The 17,239-nt window shown below is 35.6% G+C and overlaps 2 protein-coding genes across 6 annotated transcripts in view; one reads left to right on the forward strand and one right to left on the reverse strand.

Annotated features, from left to right (window-relative positions):
* The window catches only part of LOC121370762 (ornithine transcarbamylase, mitochondrial-like), a 35,597-nt gene extending 25,358 nt beyond the window's left edge, over nt 1-10,239 (forward strand). The window contains exons 4-10 of one of the 2 annotated variants that reach the window (XM_041496216.1): nt 3,254-3,341; nt 4,174-4,327; nt 5,111-5,233; nt 5,780-5,833; nt 6,428-6,577; nt 7,165-7,302; nt 8,083-10,239. In XM_041496216.1, the coding sequence (XP_041352150.1) occupies nt 3,254-3,341; nt 4,174-4,327; nt 5,111-5,233; nt 5,780-5,833; nt 6,428-6,577; nt 7,165-7,302; nt 8,083-8,154 (779 nt within the window). In that variant the 3' untranslated portion in view covers nt 8,155-10,239. The remainder of the gene's footprint in view (nt 1-3,253; nt 3,342-4,173; nt 4,328-5,110; nt 5,234-5,779; nt 5,834-6,427; nt 6,578-7,164; nt 7,303-8,082) is intronic. The other variant, XM_041496217.1, reaches the window with a different exon arrangement.
* A 1,926-nt stretch (nt 10,240-12,165) lies between these two features.
* The window catches only part of LOC121370764 (dystrophin-like), a 424,499-nt gene continuing 419,425 nt past the window's right edge, over nt 12,166-17,239 (reverse strand). For all 4 annotated transcript variants that reach the window (XM_041496221.1, XM_041496219.1, XM_041496220.1 and 1 more), the window contains 2 exons: nt 16,627-16,713; nt 12,166-15,650 (listed from right to left, as the gene is read on the reverse strand). In XM_041496221.1, coding sequence (XP_041352155.1) covers nt 15,520-15,650; nt 16,627-16,713 — 218 coding nt within the window. In that variant the 3' untranslated portion in view covers nt 12,166-15,519. The remainder of the gene's footprint in view (nt 15,651-16,626; nt 16,714-17,239) is intronic.

Genomic DNA, 17,239 nt, shown 5'->3' on the forward strand with positions numbered 1-17,239 from the left:
AATGTGTTTCGGGTCTCCCGAAGGTCTGTATATACACACTGTGTTTCGGGTCTCCCGAAGGTCTGTATATACACACTGTGTTTCGGGTCTCCCGAAGGTCTGTATATACACACTGTGTTTCGGGTCTCCCGAAGGTCTGTATATACACACTGTGTTTCGGGTCTCCCGAAGGTCTGTATATACACACTGTGTTTCCCGGGTCTCCCGAAGGTCTGTATATACACACTGTGTTTCGGGTCTCCAAGGTCTGTATATACACACTCTGTGTTTCCCGAAGGTCTGTATATACACACTGTGTCTCCCGAAGGTCTGTATATACACACTGTGTTTCGGGTCTCCCGAAGGTCTGTATATACACACTGTGTTTCGGGTCTCCCGAAGGTCTGTATATACACACTGTGTTTCGGGTCTCCCGAAGGTCTGTATATACACACTGTGTTTCGGGTCTCCCGAAGGTCTGTATATACACACTGTGTTTCGGGTCTCCCGAAGGTCTGTATATACTGTATATACACTGTGTTTCGGGTCTCCCGAAGGTCTGTATATACACACTGTGTTTCGGGTCTCCCGAAGGTCTGTATATACACACTGTGTTTCGGGTCTCCCGAAGGTCTGTATATACACACTGTGTTTCGGGTCTCCCGAAGGTCTGTATATACACACTGTGTTTCCCGAAGGTCTGTATATACACACTGTGTTTCGGGTCTCCCGAAGGTCTGTATATACACACTGTGTTTCGGGTCTCCCGAAGGTCTGTATATACACACTGTGTTTCCCGAAGGTCTGTATATACACACTGTGTTTCCCGAAGGTCTGTATATACACACTGTGTTTCGGGTCTCCCGAAGGTCTGTATATACACACTGTGTTTCGGGTCTCCCGAAGGTCTGTATATACACACTGTGTTTCCCGAAGGTCTGTATATACACACTGTGTTTCCCGAAGGTCTGTATATACACACTGTGTCTCCCGAAGGTCTGTATATACACACTGTGTTTCGGGTCTCCCGAAGGTCTGTATATACACACTGTGAAGGTTCCCTGGTCTGTATATACAATGTGTTTGGTCTCCCGAAGGTCTGTATATACAGTGTCTGTGTTTGTCTCCCGAAGGTCTGTATATACACACTGTGTTTCGAAGGTCTGGTACACACTGTTTTTCCCGAAGGTCTGTATATACACACTGTGTTTGTCTCACGAAGGTCTGTATATACACAATGTGTGATTGGTCCCGAAGGTCTGTATATACACCTGTAAGGTCTCCCGAAGGTCTGTATATACACACTGTGTTTCGGGTCTCCCGAAGGTCTGTATATACACATCTGTGTTTCGGGTCTCCCGAAGGTCTGTATATACACACTGTATTAGCCTTGATCTTATGACACACTGTGTTTGGTCTCCCGAAGGTCTGTATATACACAATGTGTTTCGGGTCTCCCGAAGGTCTGTATATACACAATGTGTTTCAGGTCTGCCGAAGGTCTGTATATAGCTCACTGTGTTTCGGGTCTCCGAAGGTCTGTATGTACACAATGTGTTCGGGTTCCCGAAGGTCTGTATATACACAATGTGTTTCGGGTCTCTCCCGAAGGTCTGTATATACACAATGTGAGGTCTCCCGAAGGTCTGTATATACAATCATTGTTTCGGGTCTCCCGAAGGTCTGTATAAGAACATGCATTTCGATACGTAATTTTAGTCATTGACAAAGTCTGTATGTAGCTCAGTGGTACAGCGAAGGCCTGTGCTACACACTGTCGTTTTCCCGTCAGTGGACCCATTGGGCTATTTCTCGTCCCCGCCAGTGCTCTACAGATGGTGTACAGCAATCTTTATTGACCAAGAGCAGTTATGAATTTTACTAACTTAAAGATGGTCAGGTCGGCAACCATCAGATTTAGAATGATGTATTTCCAGCCCAACAATATTCATACTTATAAAAAAAAAATGCATTATAATAATTCTGGCATTTTGTTTCTTTGAAATTAAATTCATCTTTTTTAAATTTGGTGTCCATTTTTTTTTTTTTTTTTAAACTTGCAGCACCTCCAGTAATTCTGAAACTCCATATGATGCTCAGTTCTCTTTGATCACTAATGTCCAATTTGTAAAATTGGCCAAGGACATACAATTACCTGTATCAAATTTATGGCCTTCAATAAAATTGATGAATTTTGTCAAGATCAATAGAATGTAATCTTGGTCTTATTTAGCAAACGAATTTATAGAACCGGCCAAGTGATCTAATATGTTACTTTGACATTTACTTAAAGTGCTATGTTCCAGATCTTCCATGATGTGAAACGTCTTTTAAGGCTACTTGTCACAGTGGTTCTAGATGAAATAAAATTGCATACATTGTTTGCCCAGATGAAACTTAATTCTTTTTTACAACCACCACATTCACATTTATCACCAATCACAGGACTTGCGGTGTTCACTTCTTTATCAACAGTTGGGTGCACTTCGAACTTTGACCCAACCAGAAGTTATTTGGTTTAGTACTAACTAGAGGTCATGACCTAAAGTCAGCTGATAGACTGTGTCACACAGTATGACTGTAGGCCACATGCAAAAAGTGTGCACATGGTTCTTTTAATTCATATTTTTATAATTGAAAAAATATTTGTTGTCATTTGTCTGAATTCTCATAATCAATGTTAACTGCATAATTTAAAATTTTTATACTTTTGTTTAGCCTTGAATACATTTATATTGTGAGTGTAAACTTCACTGAGTTTCCTTTATAAATGACTAAATTTGGCTAAATCCATTTTGGTAAGTGATGACATCTTCCCTGGTCTTAAATCTGAGCATTTCCATATCTTGTTTAGTTATGTTAGAAGTATTTCTCTCTGATTTTTGTTCATTGATTTTGCGGTGTAATAAATAAAATACTATACTCGTTTCTGAAAGAGCCCGTTTATATTTCATCTCATGTGTTTTCGATCGTATATCACTCACTTACGCTGCTGATTGAAAACACACTCGTTGTAATATAAATGATCTCTCATTGGAACGTGTTTAGTATTTTATATGTATCTTTAGGAGTGACCAACTGACGAGGTTACAATAACCCAAAATGCTGAAACAAAAATTCACTTCTTTAATATATGGAAATGTGTATGGCATGTTTTGTAGGAATCTTTTGTTATTTTAAAAATATTTTTAACATTACTTTACTTGAGTATTACTTGATCACCATGATTTTTAAGTTAAGTCTGAACCCTGATTTATTTGTGTGTATGTTATAGGGATGACTCTGCTGGGCGGCCATGCTGCATTCCTCGGACCGGACGATATCCACCTTGGAGTGAATGAAAGCGTAAAAGACTCTGCTAGGTAACAACTGTTACAAGTAATATTTTATTCATTACTGAAAACTCATGGATAGACTTTTGAGGTTTAGAATAGAATATTGAGGTTTCTGAATGAGTAGACAAAAAGAAGTTTGACTGTATTTGTTTAATGACACCTCAGCACATTTTAAACCACGTGTAGGAATTTAGACCTGTGTCTAACATTTGGTAGTTGTATTTTTAGAGTACTCGCTTAAATGTTGTGTTTTGTATTCTAAAATGCATATCTTTTATTTGCACATTTGACTGTGACGTTTTTATTGTATCTAGAGTACTCATTTGAATGAGATGTTTTTACCATATTCTAGAGTGATGACTAAAATAAGAGTGCTGACTTGAATGTGATGTTTATATTGTATTCTAGAGTGGTCACTCAAATGATGTGGTCACTCAAATGATGTTTTTACTATATTCTGTGCAGACTCAAATACGATGTTTTATTTTTACTATATTCAAAAGTTCTGACTAAAATGTTATCTTTTACTATATTCTAGAGTACTTGCTTGAATGTGATGTTTGTACTATATTTTATAGTATTTTACTATATTTTGACTTGAATGGAGTGTTTTTGCTATATACTAGAGTACTGGCTTAAATTTTATGTTTTTACTATATTCTAGAGTACTGGCTTGAATGTGATATTTTTATTACATTCTAGAGTACTGACTTGAATGTTATGCTTTTTACTGTATTCTAGAGTACTAACTTAAATGTGATATTTTTACTGCATTCTAGAGTACTGGCTTAAATTTTATGTTTTTACTATATTCTAAGTAGATTACTAACTTGAATGTGAAGTTTTTACTCTATTCTAGAGTGTTGACTAGGATGTGTGATCTCATCCTGGCCCGTGTGTATAGCCAGAAGGATCTCGATGACCTGGCTGAAGAATCATCTGCACCGGTCATCAGCGGTCTGTCTGACCTCTACCATCCTCTCCAGATTCTAGCAGACTTCTTAACTCTACAGGTGTCTCAACATTTTGATTTGCAACATTTAGTTTCAACAGACTGTTTTTGAAACGTGCTTATAAAACTGCAGTCTAGCCACTCGGATACAAGCTAGACTTTGCATCATACAAACTGAAATCACCTTTAAAGCAGTGTTTATTCATCAGTATAAACCATGATTCGTTGTCACTATAATTATACTTGACCCTTTCACACTGAGTTTAAAGGTTAATTTGAAACAGTAAAACAGATAATTATTAAAAAGGAGTTAAACATGTTAAAGGGACATACCCTAGTTTTTAAAGACTAAGGCATATTTTTGACTATTATAGCCATTTTTGATAACTGAAATCATATTTTACTTAGATTTTATGGTTTAGATGATCAATTTCTGTACATTCGAAGTGCTGTTGGTCATCCTGGTGTTTTTAATATCACAAAATGTATTTCTCATATTTTTAGAAATGCACATGCGTCTGAGAAGTAACAGTTATGGAGTCGAGTTTTAGTCTTCTTTTTTTTTTTAGGGTATTTGACCATTTCAAAGTCACTCAATTGTAACTTTATCCAAATGTGTTTCAGGTTTGTAGATTAACTAAATTTAGTGTTAATTTTCACAGGTTGAAACTAGGGTCTGTCTCTTTAATTTGTTGTTGGATTTTGACTGTGATGTTTTTTTTCTCTCTGGAACACTTTAGACTTTGGACACCTACACAGACTGAAGATAGCCTGGCTTTAAACATATCTGAAACATTGTGTTAATTTGTTGTTAGATTTTGACTGATGGTTTTTTTTCTGTCAGGAACACTTTGGTTACCTGCGTGGACTGAAGATAGCCTGGGTTGGTGATGGCAACAACATCACTCACTCACTCATGATGGGTTGTGGCAAACTCGGCATTGATCTCTCCGTGGCAACGCCTAGGGTAACAGTTTGCTTTATATTGTCACTGTACAGTGTCTTAGAGAAATGGGATATCTCTGTGATTCGTTATACAGTGAAACCTCTCAAAACCTGACCCTCTGTAAACCGGAATTCCTCCCAAAACCGGACATTTGTTATGGTCCTTTTTTAAAAATCAGTACAGAACTTAACCTCTTTAAACCAGATGCCTCTTAACACCAGATGTTTTACTTGGCCCTGAGGGTGTCCGGTTTAAAGGGATTTCACTGTATCTATTTTCGCCCAGACTTTAACTTGTGTGTCACCATTGTCATATACCTAGAGAAAGGTATATGGGAACACTTGGTATTGGAGACCAGATATAATTCACTGGTAGTGTCGTAAAGTCTGTATAAAAGACAAAAATATAATGTGGTATTGAACGTCAGTAACGTGGTATTGACTATGTGGTTTTTTTCAAAGTAATTTTCATCTTTAACAGAAGATCAATCCTCTAATTTTGACTTATTCCCACTAAGCCTGTGTAAAAATATAAACTACAGAAATGTTTATTTTGTTTCTGTTTAAGGGTTATGAATGTGATCCAAAAGTTACCCAAGACATGATTAATCTTGCAAGCAAGGTTTGTGCACTGTATTCTTTTCTTTATTCCGATACTCACTGTTTTACACCCAATAGCCGATGTGTATTTCTGTGCTGGGGTGTCATTAAACATTCATTCACGTTGGTTTCTTATTCTACATATTGATCATATGTGGATTTTACTTCATGTTTTGTGACTGCTAATAAATCTTCGTTTTGTCCCTTTTTTCATTCACTTTTCAGGTGCGGCACAGCATAAAAAAATAGTGGTATGGATCGAGGTTGCCAGACTCTCCTTTCAAATTCACCTGTGAAGGACATTCTCACAAATATAACAAATATAACCCACAAAAAAAGTCTGCACCACCCCTGCTTTTTCTTTACCACTTCAGCTGTAATTAATAAGTAAAGTTTGAATTAAACCAGTGTTCAATAGCTTGTGTAAGCTGAACATGTTTAATTCAATTTGGTTTGGTTTTGCTGAAGATACTAACATTTTCTGAAGAAATATTCAGATATGTTTTAATCACATGGTTTCAGTAAGATTAAACCATTATTTTTTGTTTTCAATCTGACAGAGTTTTGATATCCTATTTCTGGTGTCCTATACTATAATGATGACCATACATTACAGAATGATATGCAGTTCCACACGACAAATGATCCCCTGGAGGCTGTATACCGAGCTAATGTGATCGTCACGGATACGTGGATTAGTATGGGCCAGGAGGAGGAGAAGCAGAAAAGACTGAATGACTTTGCAGGATATCAAGTCACTAGAAAGGTTGGTTTATAAATTATGAAAAACTATTACAGCATTTGTTGAAACCTAGAGAGAAAAATTATGTTTCATTTATATGTTATTGACCACATAAAACTTAAAAATATATCCAAATGGAAATACAGTCAAACCTGTCCTAGTGGCCACCTGTAATCACCGGTCCCCTGTAATCAGCAGTCACCTGCCTTAAGCGGCCACTTTTTTCCCTCCCAAACAATTTACATGTAAATGAGCACTCACCTGTCTGACGTGGCCAGCGGCCACCTAATTTCTAAATCTGATCCCAAATTGCTAAAATACCTGTATTAAGTGGCCACATTAAATGTTTACTGTTATATAAAAGGGATATTTTAACAACAGCGATAAGGTGTAGCAAATAACAGATCTTCACACCTTCAGGAATACTAATACCCATTCATGTGTGGAGATCCATTAGTAGTTTTGATTGTATTTGCAAGATACAAAATCTCTACAGGATGAGCATGGCCATTTTCCGTATCATTCTGCTATATCACTTGAAAGTTAATTTGTCTGATAACAAAACTCTTCTTCAGAAGATTTTCTTCATTATTGTATTTTCTTATTATTAGATGCTGAAAGAAGTGCACAATGACTGGGTGTTTCTTCACTGTTTACCACGGAAACCAGAGGAAGTTGATGATGATATATTCTACGATAAACATTCAATTGTCTGGCAGGAGGCAGAAAACAGAAAATGGACAGTTATGGTAGGCTTGTCAATGAATCTCCTTGCTGAAACATTCTCACAGTAGTAGCTGAATGCCATCCTAGCCTCGTACTGTTCGTAGTGATATTGGTCAACTGATAATTCTTTAGAAAAAAACTGAATACAAAATTTAGTATTTAGCTAATGAATATTTACCTAAAGAAGTACCTTTTAAAGATTTTTTAGACTAAATATTGCAGATTCCGGAATATTATATTTAAAAAAAATAAGAATAAAATCAGAAACATATAAACATCAAGTAAGCTTCAGTAAATAATTATATTAAAAGAGTCTTTGAAAGGTGTATGTCTGACAATATGTTTCCAGTTTTCTGCATTTTGGTTTTCATTGCCTTGAGGGGCGGAACGTAGTCCAATGGTAAGGCGCTCGCTCTATGCGCTGTCAGTGTGGAATCGATCCCTGTCAGTGGGCCCATTGGGCTATTTCTCGTTCCAGCCAGTGCACCACGACTGGTATATCAAGGTCGTGGTATGTACTACCCTGTCTGTGGGATGGTGCATATAAAAAATCCCTTGCTGCTAATCAAAAAGAGTAGCCCATGAAGTAGCGTCAGCGGGTTTCCCCTCTCAATATTTGTGTGTCTAATGCCATATAACCATAAATAAAATGTTTTGAGTGCGTCGTTAAATAAAACATTTCTTTCTCTTTCTTTCCATTACCTTGAATGCATTTACTTACAATTATCTATCAATGTGATGAATCTGTTATATATTTTTTATAATTAACACATTGTAACTTAATTAACTCCGTTCATCTTCAGGCTGTGATGCTGCATTTACTAACAGACTACACTCCTGCCAGCTACATACCAAAGTTCACCCGAGGGGAATGATAACAGTTCTGATTCTTCAGATCAAATCCAGAAACATCCAGGGGAAACGAAGGGGAAATGCTGAATATTACTACAAATATATTCTTATAAAATATGCAAATGCTTGAAAAAACGTATATTTTTTATTCAGTGATTACACACGATGAAAAACTATTCTTTTTTTCCTTTCTATGATACATCGAGTCAAAAGCTGCCACTGCCAATCAAAAATGTGTTTTCACAGTGAGACTTGGTATTGCGATCTTCCCGTCCCAACCATTGCCTGACAACTGGTATATCAAAGGCTGTGGTATGTGCTGTCCTGTTTGTGGGAAATTACATATAAAAGATCCCTTGCTACTACTAAAATGAAAAAATGGAGCAGGTTTCATCTAAGACTTTGTGTCAAAAGTTACCAAAAGTTTGACATCCAATTGCCGATGATTAGTAAATCCATGTGCTCTAGTGGTGTCGTTAAATGATACAAACTTTGGTATTGTGATCTGTAACATGCAGTGTCAATCTTTGGAAGTGTGCATAGTGGGGGAGCAGTCATTGACCCAATCTCGAACAAATTCCTGCTGGTTTTCAGGCAAAGCTTGTGAAATCTCGGGAATTGTTGTGGCATTTTGGATGACAAATAATAATGTGCTGCATCTCTAAAGCCGTGAACACCCTATGAGAGCAGGCATGTGTGCAAAACATTTAGTGGGTGGGAATCTAGACTGGTGGGTAAAGTTTTTTAGTGGGGTTGGGTCATACTCCCCCAGAAAATACATTAAAAACAAAACATTTGCTTGGAGCAGGTTGTGTGTTTGAATCCCCCATTTAACATGATGTGATGGTAGTACTAAACCAAATAACTTCCGGCCCGGTCAAAGTTCAAGATGCACCCAACTTTTGATAGAGAAGTGAACACCGCAAGTCCTGTGATTGGTGATAAATGTGAGTGTGTTGGTTGTAAATAAAATAGTTTCATCTGGGCAAAAAATGTATGCAATTTTATTTAATCTAGTGCTTGAAATATACCTGTAGAAAAAAGTCCTCCCAATTTTGTGCAGAACTAGGGTATTTATAGACCCTACCCGTTATTTCAGAAATGAGCAGCTTGACCCCCATTTTTTTCTGATTCACTTTAAGGTGAGGGGTGGTAGTATTTATATCTGTGGTGTTTATGTCGATTGATACGCTGCAGGTAGGAGTTTTAGTCACATATGTTAGTATTGTGTTCTATGGGATTTGATTTGAAACAGCATACCTATCTGCACCTGTGTCTGGATAGGTATGGATTGAAACAACCATACCATTATGTAATACAGGTTGCACTATGAAATCACACACTGAACCATTTGTTTCTCTTAATGATAAACCATTTAATTAATACCTCTTCACTGATTTCATTATAGATGTGGAGCTTACGATAAACCAGTTTTATCTCTGTGTAGATATATGTAGTTTGTGAACAGTTTTCCTCCTTAGTGTGTTCATTTGAAACATCCATACTTCTTCCTTTAGAAGTCAAATTTATAGTCTTGCTTGCTATGCCACATACTTCAAAGCCCCAACTAAGTTCTAACTTACTTTCTATTGTATTTAAAACCTCTGTGATTGATTTATTTTTAAAAAATCTATTTTTATTTTTATTTATTTTTAATCCTTTTAAAATGTTTACAAAGTGGAACCCGGATTCTGCCTAGTAGCAAAAGTCTTTATTTTGTGAATTGGATGTGGGTTTTTTTTACAAACAATATTTAATCATTCGATATTCATTACAACTTTAAAAAAGAGACTCTTTTTTTCTCCCAGAGCATTTCTTATCAGATATTTACGCGAATCTCAGAACATAAAGAATCTCATTCTGAAGGAGTCGTTAAGAGGGTAGATGACCAGTATGTAATACAAAATGTCTCTTTACTTGCTCAAGCATTTACATTCACAAGAAAGAAAGAAAATCACAATGTTGAATGAATAATCAATTTTCATATAATTTCATGCATTTATTGTTTTGCTTATTAATGGATTTCTTGGTATACAATTACTTGGTGCTTGGTATCGGGCTGTTATTTTGTGCTTTACATCAGGTTTTGCCATAAATTATTTGGTGCATTCTTGTGTTTTGTTATTTGTGACAACAGGTTCCTTTGCAACGTGCAACAATTTTATAAAGGAGTGGGGCTATGAGTTCTATTGTTGGGCGACAGGAAAATATAAAAGTGGGGGTGGGGTGTGAAAGAGGTGTGATTGGTATAGCATGGCCCCCAGGAGATAATGCTTCTTATAATCTTGATTGGTCAAATTTTAATCACAAGACAATAGTTTGTTACATCACTGTGTTTGTTTTGGCGCTAAACCTATCATTAGTGATGTCACATCACTGCCATTCTGCTAGTTAACGAGTCTGCCACTGCCAAATATAGTGATATTAAACCCACATTACTGACATTGTTTACAACTGTTGCAAATGATAATGGATGATAAAAAGAATACCCCCCTCCGTGTCTTGTGATATAATTTATCAGCACTTGTTGATAAAAGTATAAAAATCCTATACTTTTATCAACTCGTGCTGATAAATTATATCACAAGACACAGAGGGGGAGTATCCTCCCATTTTTCAGCAGTGCACATTGTTTTAGATATATAGTATTAGTTGCTGCCAGAAATTTGAAATGTATATTTGTTGATTAATGACACTAGAAGTATGAATTTTCAAAGCAGAATTACAACTCCAGTTTTCAAGGGGAGGGATTGAGGTGGTTCACTTGTAGAACTGGCCCACCTTGGTGGACCCTTTCTTCAACTGTTTTTTTCCTATCCCAACCAGAGCTCCATGGGTTGGGTTTGTGCTGTCATGTTTGTAGAAAAGTGCATATAAAAGATTCCTTACTACTAATGAAAAACGTCTCTGGGTTTTTTTTTATTGAAAAATCATCTGGTGATTAATCAATGTACTCTAGTGGTATTGTTAAAGCACTAATTTTCAAACTTGTAACGGTCTTGGTATTTTAATATTGACTCTCTCTTTACAGTATATTTGTGATGATCAGTCTGAAAAAACGTTTTAATTAGTCGTTTTTGAACATTTATAGGAAATGTTTTATTTAACGATGCACTCAACACATTTTATTTATGGTGATATGGTGTCGGACATATGGTTAAGGACCACACAGATACATGTACATGTATTGAGAGAGGAAACCCACTGTCACCACTTTGTGGGCTACTCTTTTTCGATAAGCAGCAAGGGATCTTTTATATGCACCATGCCACAGACAGGATAGCACATATCACGGCCTTTGATATACCAGTCGTGGTGCACTGGCTGGAACAAGAAATAGCCTAATGGGCCCACCGACAGGGATCGATCGTAAACTGACCGCGTATCAAGCGAGTGCTGTACCACTGGGCTACGTCATTGAAATTGGATACAATTGCCACAGTATAACTACCCACATCATTTGTTAAGAGCCATCTCGGGTACCAGTTGGGGAGCGCAAACAGAGGCAATGCTTATGGTTTACAAAGCATGCATAATCTCCAGAATTAGATTATGGAGCCCAAGCCTACAGTTGCACCGCCCCCAAACTGTTACATAAATTAGATGTTATTCAAAACCAAGCTCTTAGAATCATAGCTAAAGTTCCATCAAATACCAGCGGACAGAGCTTAGAAGTTGAGTTTAACATTATGCCACTGAAATATCGTCGCAATCTTGAACATCTTAATTATCATCTAAAAAACCACTCTCTTAAACTAGATCACCCAGTTCAGGAACTCGCTCCTATCGTAGCTAAACCAGGACTAGTATTCAAAACCAATCAAAATCTTAATGATTCTTTTGCCACTAAAGCTAGTAAAATAGAAATAGAAGTAGAAGTAGGTATAGATAACACGCCAGTGGCACTATACCATATCAATCAGCCAGTCGAGTGCCACACACCATATCTAATTTAAAAAGCTACGGATTCAACTCCATTTCCACCATTTAAGAAAATCCTGTCTGTGTACAAAAACAAAGACCAGAACAAGAGATAAGATATATATTACACATTTATTGCTGTATACAAATACTATTATATTCACAGGTCACATGATTCAAACATGTAACTAATCACATGCTTTATACTATTTTTACACAGACTTGACATGTTAGCACCCTTGGGTACCGTGGTTTTTAATTACAAAAAAACTTGGTCACCATTATCAGTTTACATCTGTGGACATAAGTAAAAAATAACTGTAATATCCGTTGGACACATAATATCCGTTGGACACATGAAGTGAAAGCACTAGTATAGAAAATACAAAATATGTCCAGCACGTCCTCACTGAAATACTTTGTTAAAACCCATGTTAATATAGACTAGATTATTCACTCTTCATATTTAAAGTGAAAACCAAATATTAACATTTATTTTGTTCTTCCATCTAGATACAAAAATATTAGCTCTCCTTGAATATAAATTCCAGATAGTCAAAGGTACTGTTTTATCAAAAGAATTAAATCATTAATATTATTACATTTAAAAGTCTCCGAGAAAATTAGTATTACTGTTTATTTTGTTCTTTTTTCGTCTAGACCTAGAAATAACTCTCACTGAATATAAATTCTAGATAATCAAAGGTAATGTTTTATCAAGAGAAGCAAATTATTGCTATTAAAACATTTAAGACACCAATGACTTTCTTCTACTGTGTGTTAAAATAGTACTAAGCCAAAAAGACCACCATTTGTGTTAAGCACAGGTACCATTTGCAGCACCATTAATGATGTTTAAAGCCATTTGTTTTTACCACTAATGTTAAAACAAATCCTTGTTATATGAAGACCCAAACTTCCATTTATGAATTTCAAACATTTACTGAAAACATGGGTAATATAATGCTGCCTTTCTTATTCATGAGTACTGAAATGTTTTCCTTATTTTTGAAATCTTGTTATTTTCAATACCAAACTGGTTATTTAAATGTTGGTTTCTGTTCAGCTAGGACAAATATATATATCTATATATATCTATATATATATATATATATATATATATATATCTATATATTAATGTTATACAATTTTACATATTAATTCATATCTGAAATATTAAAAAAAACCCTGGGAATCAAAAAACTAAAATGAAAAATGGTAAACACAATGTACATTTGAATTTGATTCACAGTATATCATAATTAAAATTATGGACATCTCCTGTTGTACAAAAACAAATAAAATAATCTATGCCAAAATAGTTTACGAACTAACCATGTGCTGTAAAATATTACAATTTCTGTTTTTAATGCAGACTTTTTAACATTTTCTATAGCTTCACAAACTGACATGATCACATACTAACCTCATGACCATAAATATCTAAAATGCATTGCATTTTAATAAAATATTTTCTGGAAACAGAATGTTTTCACTAAAAACATTTGTAGCAAAATGAACTTAAATAGTGCAGAAAGAATACAAAACAAAACAAGAAAAACAAACAAGTACAATTGTGTTATAAAAATGCAGACCACTATACTGTATAAATGAATCAAACGGACGAGTGGATGAGTTTTGAAACCGTGTTTTTAATGGCTTATACATGTGGCCGAGTGATGTTAAAATGCAGTTATTTTATTATGTCAGTACATGTACATGTATGTTAGCTTGACCAAGAGAGTCAAGTCAACTCATAATATCAATATATACACATGTATTTGAAGCTTATAAATCAAGAGCTTTAAATTTACATGTGATCCAAGTTTGAGTAATTTGTTTTTGGATACAAATCAAATATTCTATAAATTTGGTCGATATAGCCATAATGCACCTTTTTTTTTTTGCAATCTATTTAAATTAGTACAACTTATTCCAACTTTATTTGGGCTATAGACTATATTACTATAATCATCTTATTATGTAAATATACTAATTATTATGATGATTAACCTGATATAAATAATGGTAATTGGATAATGGTTAATTCTTCATACATTTGCATAACAATTATACTCACAACCAGTTTTTTGTATTGACATACAAAGGCATAAGTGGCACTTTTAAAGATGGTTACATGTATTTCCAATGACAGACAAAACATGGGGAGGGGTGGCAAGATTCCTTCTTGTTTTTATATCGACACATGCATTTTAAACAGTTTTCCCCCCGAGACATCTTGGCTGGGTTTTTTCCATGACATTAGAATTTTGTTAAACTGCTTGTTTTTTTGCCATATGAAAGATGTTTTTGGAACACATTGGTATGCAAAAGCCAGTAGAATATTTTATGTTATAAGATCATTTAAGAACATAAAAACAGGGGTGGGACAGGAATCGTAAAACTGGAAAAATTGGCTCTGTATTGTGTCTCCAAAGATACACAACCAATGTATGTGGGGAGGGGTGGGGAAAGAGAGGTGCCATTCTTTCAAACATGTAAAGACTGTCATTATGGCATTCTTTCAAACATTTAAAGATCTTAATCTACAATAAGATCAAATTATCCTTATGATAGACTAAAACAGTTTTTTTAAAAATCATGCAATCAACAAGCAAAAATAATTTGTATAGTCATTATCTATAGCTTAATATTTCATCTTTTTAATCAAAAAGAAAGAAATCATAAAAAGATGTAAGCACAGACTTGACTGTTATCGATCCATATAGTGACAGATTTTTATCCAATCATTTTGTCAACTATCCACGTCAGAACAACGAACAAATCATGCTAGCGTATTAAAACAACTGTTCACAACAGTTTCCCCTCCCTCCCGACTTCATAACAAAATATCTACACACAACCTTGTTTAAATAAATGCACTTGAGTACTTTGGTCAGAATGACAAACACATTTGGTGTCGGCTGCATCTGTCTTGTTGAAGGCCAAGTATTACAAAAATATTCTCAATGAAGAACTCTATGAAGATAAGAAATCGGCATGAGACTATATACGAGGTCTCTATTCTTGAATGTCAGTAAAAGTAAAAAATCCTCAGTGCATCATCATCATCAGTAGTTTTAAATTTAGTTGGTATTCAAAAGTCAAATGCCATGTGGCATTCTTCTTGGAATTCTATCAATATTCTGTAATGTAATGATAATAGCAGGTACATTGTTAATGAGGAAAAGTGGAGTTCACTCCTGGCCCTTTCCGTCTACATAAATGTCAGCGCCTGTCTGAAGAGTAAAAATCAATGATCTTGGAGATTAACTGCCAGGTGATGTCAATGATGAGTAATAGTCTTTGTACACTAGCTCTTCCAGGTTTGGCTGGCCGCTTTAATGTGGTTTAGAAATGGTTGTTAATGCAACAGTTTGAGCATGTAACAGTGGTCGGACATCCCTCGGGATGTCGTAATATCGTGGAAGTGTGGATTGATTATTGATGACGTGCTGGTGATGAATCTAGATGGGCTTGTCTTTCCCATCCTCGGGATTGGCCACTCCATCTTCGTTGGTCATCACCGTGACAAGGGTACCCACCTCCTTACCCACTTGACCAGCCAGGTGGAACAGATTGCCCACATTGTTGGGGCCTACAAAATAAGACAGAAAAAAAGATAAAAAAGAGTTATCAGATTACTTGAGCATGAAAAAGAAAACTTGAAACAATTAAGTCTGATGGACTAACATAAAATTCCCAATAAAAGAATGTTGCAGGTGTTGTCACCTAGTGTACCAGTTACGTGACTACAGTCTACAAGACTATCATGTGAATGTGTTGTGTTAACAAATGTTGTTATATGATTATTTTCCCATATAAAAGTAAACTTGAAACAAATTAAGTCTGCTTCCAATAAAAAAATGGTGCAGGTGTTGTCACCCAGAATTTACTTGGCTCTGGGCCCTGTTCCACGAAAGGATCTTAGCGCTAAGATCACCTTAAGTGCATATGTTAGCTTGGCAATTACAGTGATCTTAGGGCTAAGATTGCTTCGTGGAACGGGGTTCAGATCTATAAGACTGTTGTGTGAAAGTCTTTGTGTTAATAAATGTAGAAGGAATTGAAGTCTGATAGACTCTCATAAATTTCCCAGTAAAAGAATGTTGCAGGTGTTATTTGACTATGGTCTACATGAGTATCATGTGAATGTGTTATGCTAACAAATGTTGTTATACGATTATTTTCGCCTATAAAAGTAAACTTGAAACAAAAGAAGTCTAATGGACTCATATAAATTTCCAATAAAAGAATGTTGCAGGTGTTGTAATCTAGTGTACAACTGACTTGGCTTAGGTATACAAGACTGTTGTGTGAATGTTTTTGTGTTAGTAAATGTAAAAAGAAGTTTTGTTTATGGTGTACATGGAAAGAACTCTGATCAGAGATGGAAATTATTTGAAAAACTTCATGGACCAAGGAAAGGACCAGTTTTCAAGTAAAACCAAAATCCAGAAACATCTGCAAAATGTCACACCTAAGGAGTTTGCATTAATGCACTTGTATTGTTTCAATAAATAGGTTTTAATGAAGTCAGTCATTGAGAAAATGAAACGATGATACAAATGTACCTTTAGTTCTGTCCACACTGAAAGAATTTCCTTCTCCGAGAATATCACTGAGTTCCTCGTCATGACTCGAGTTCATCAGATTGGTGCCTGAAACAGAAACTTAGTATTAACACTAATCTTAAGAGTACTGCTAAAGCAATACATGTCCCCTACCAGGCACAACTAATTTTTGTATCTCCTAAGTTCAAGGGATATAACCCTGTCAAAAATGGGTATATTTGAGTTCAGTATCGATATGTAAAACAGACAGAGAGATGGATAGAAACAAAATATATATTCCCCTCTGGTTGGACTTGCAGTGGCCTAATAAACATCAACATCATTACAGCTTGTTACTGTGAAAATTTACTCTAAATAGAAATATTTGCATGATGTGGAAATATTTACTGGCCTACCATGGCCAACATAATTTTGTAAATCTGCTACTTTTAAGAGACAAAACATTCGTCAAAAATGGGCCAATCCTCATAAACTTGATATTTATTTAACTCTTTATAATAAAGGTATACACAAAATATTTCATCTCAGTATCTTAATGCATTGCACCAAATAATTCGGACAAATTAGCTATATGTGGGACAGATGGAGACTCATCCACTCCGATTGAACGGTA

The sequence above is a fragment of the Gigantopelta aegis genome, chromosome 4 (assembly GCF_016097555.1).
Source record: "Gigantopelta aegis isolate Gae_Host chromosome 4, Gae_host_genome, whole genome shotgun sequence".
Classification (NCBI taxonomy): domain Eukaryota; kingdom Metazoa; phylum Mollusca; class Gastropoda; order Neomphalida; family Peltospiridae; genus Gigantopelta; species Gigantopelta aegis.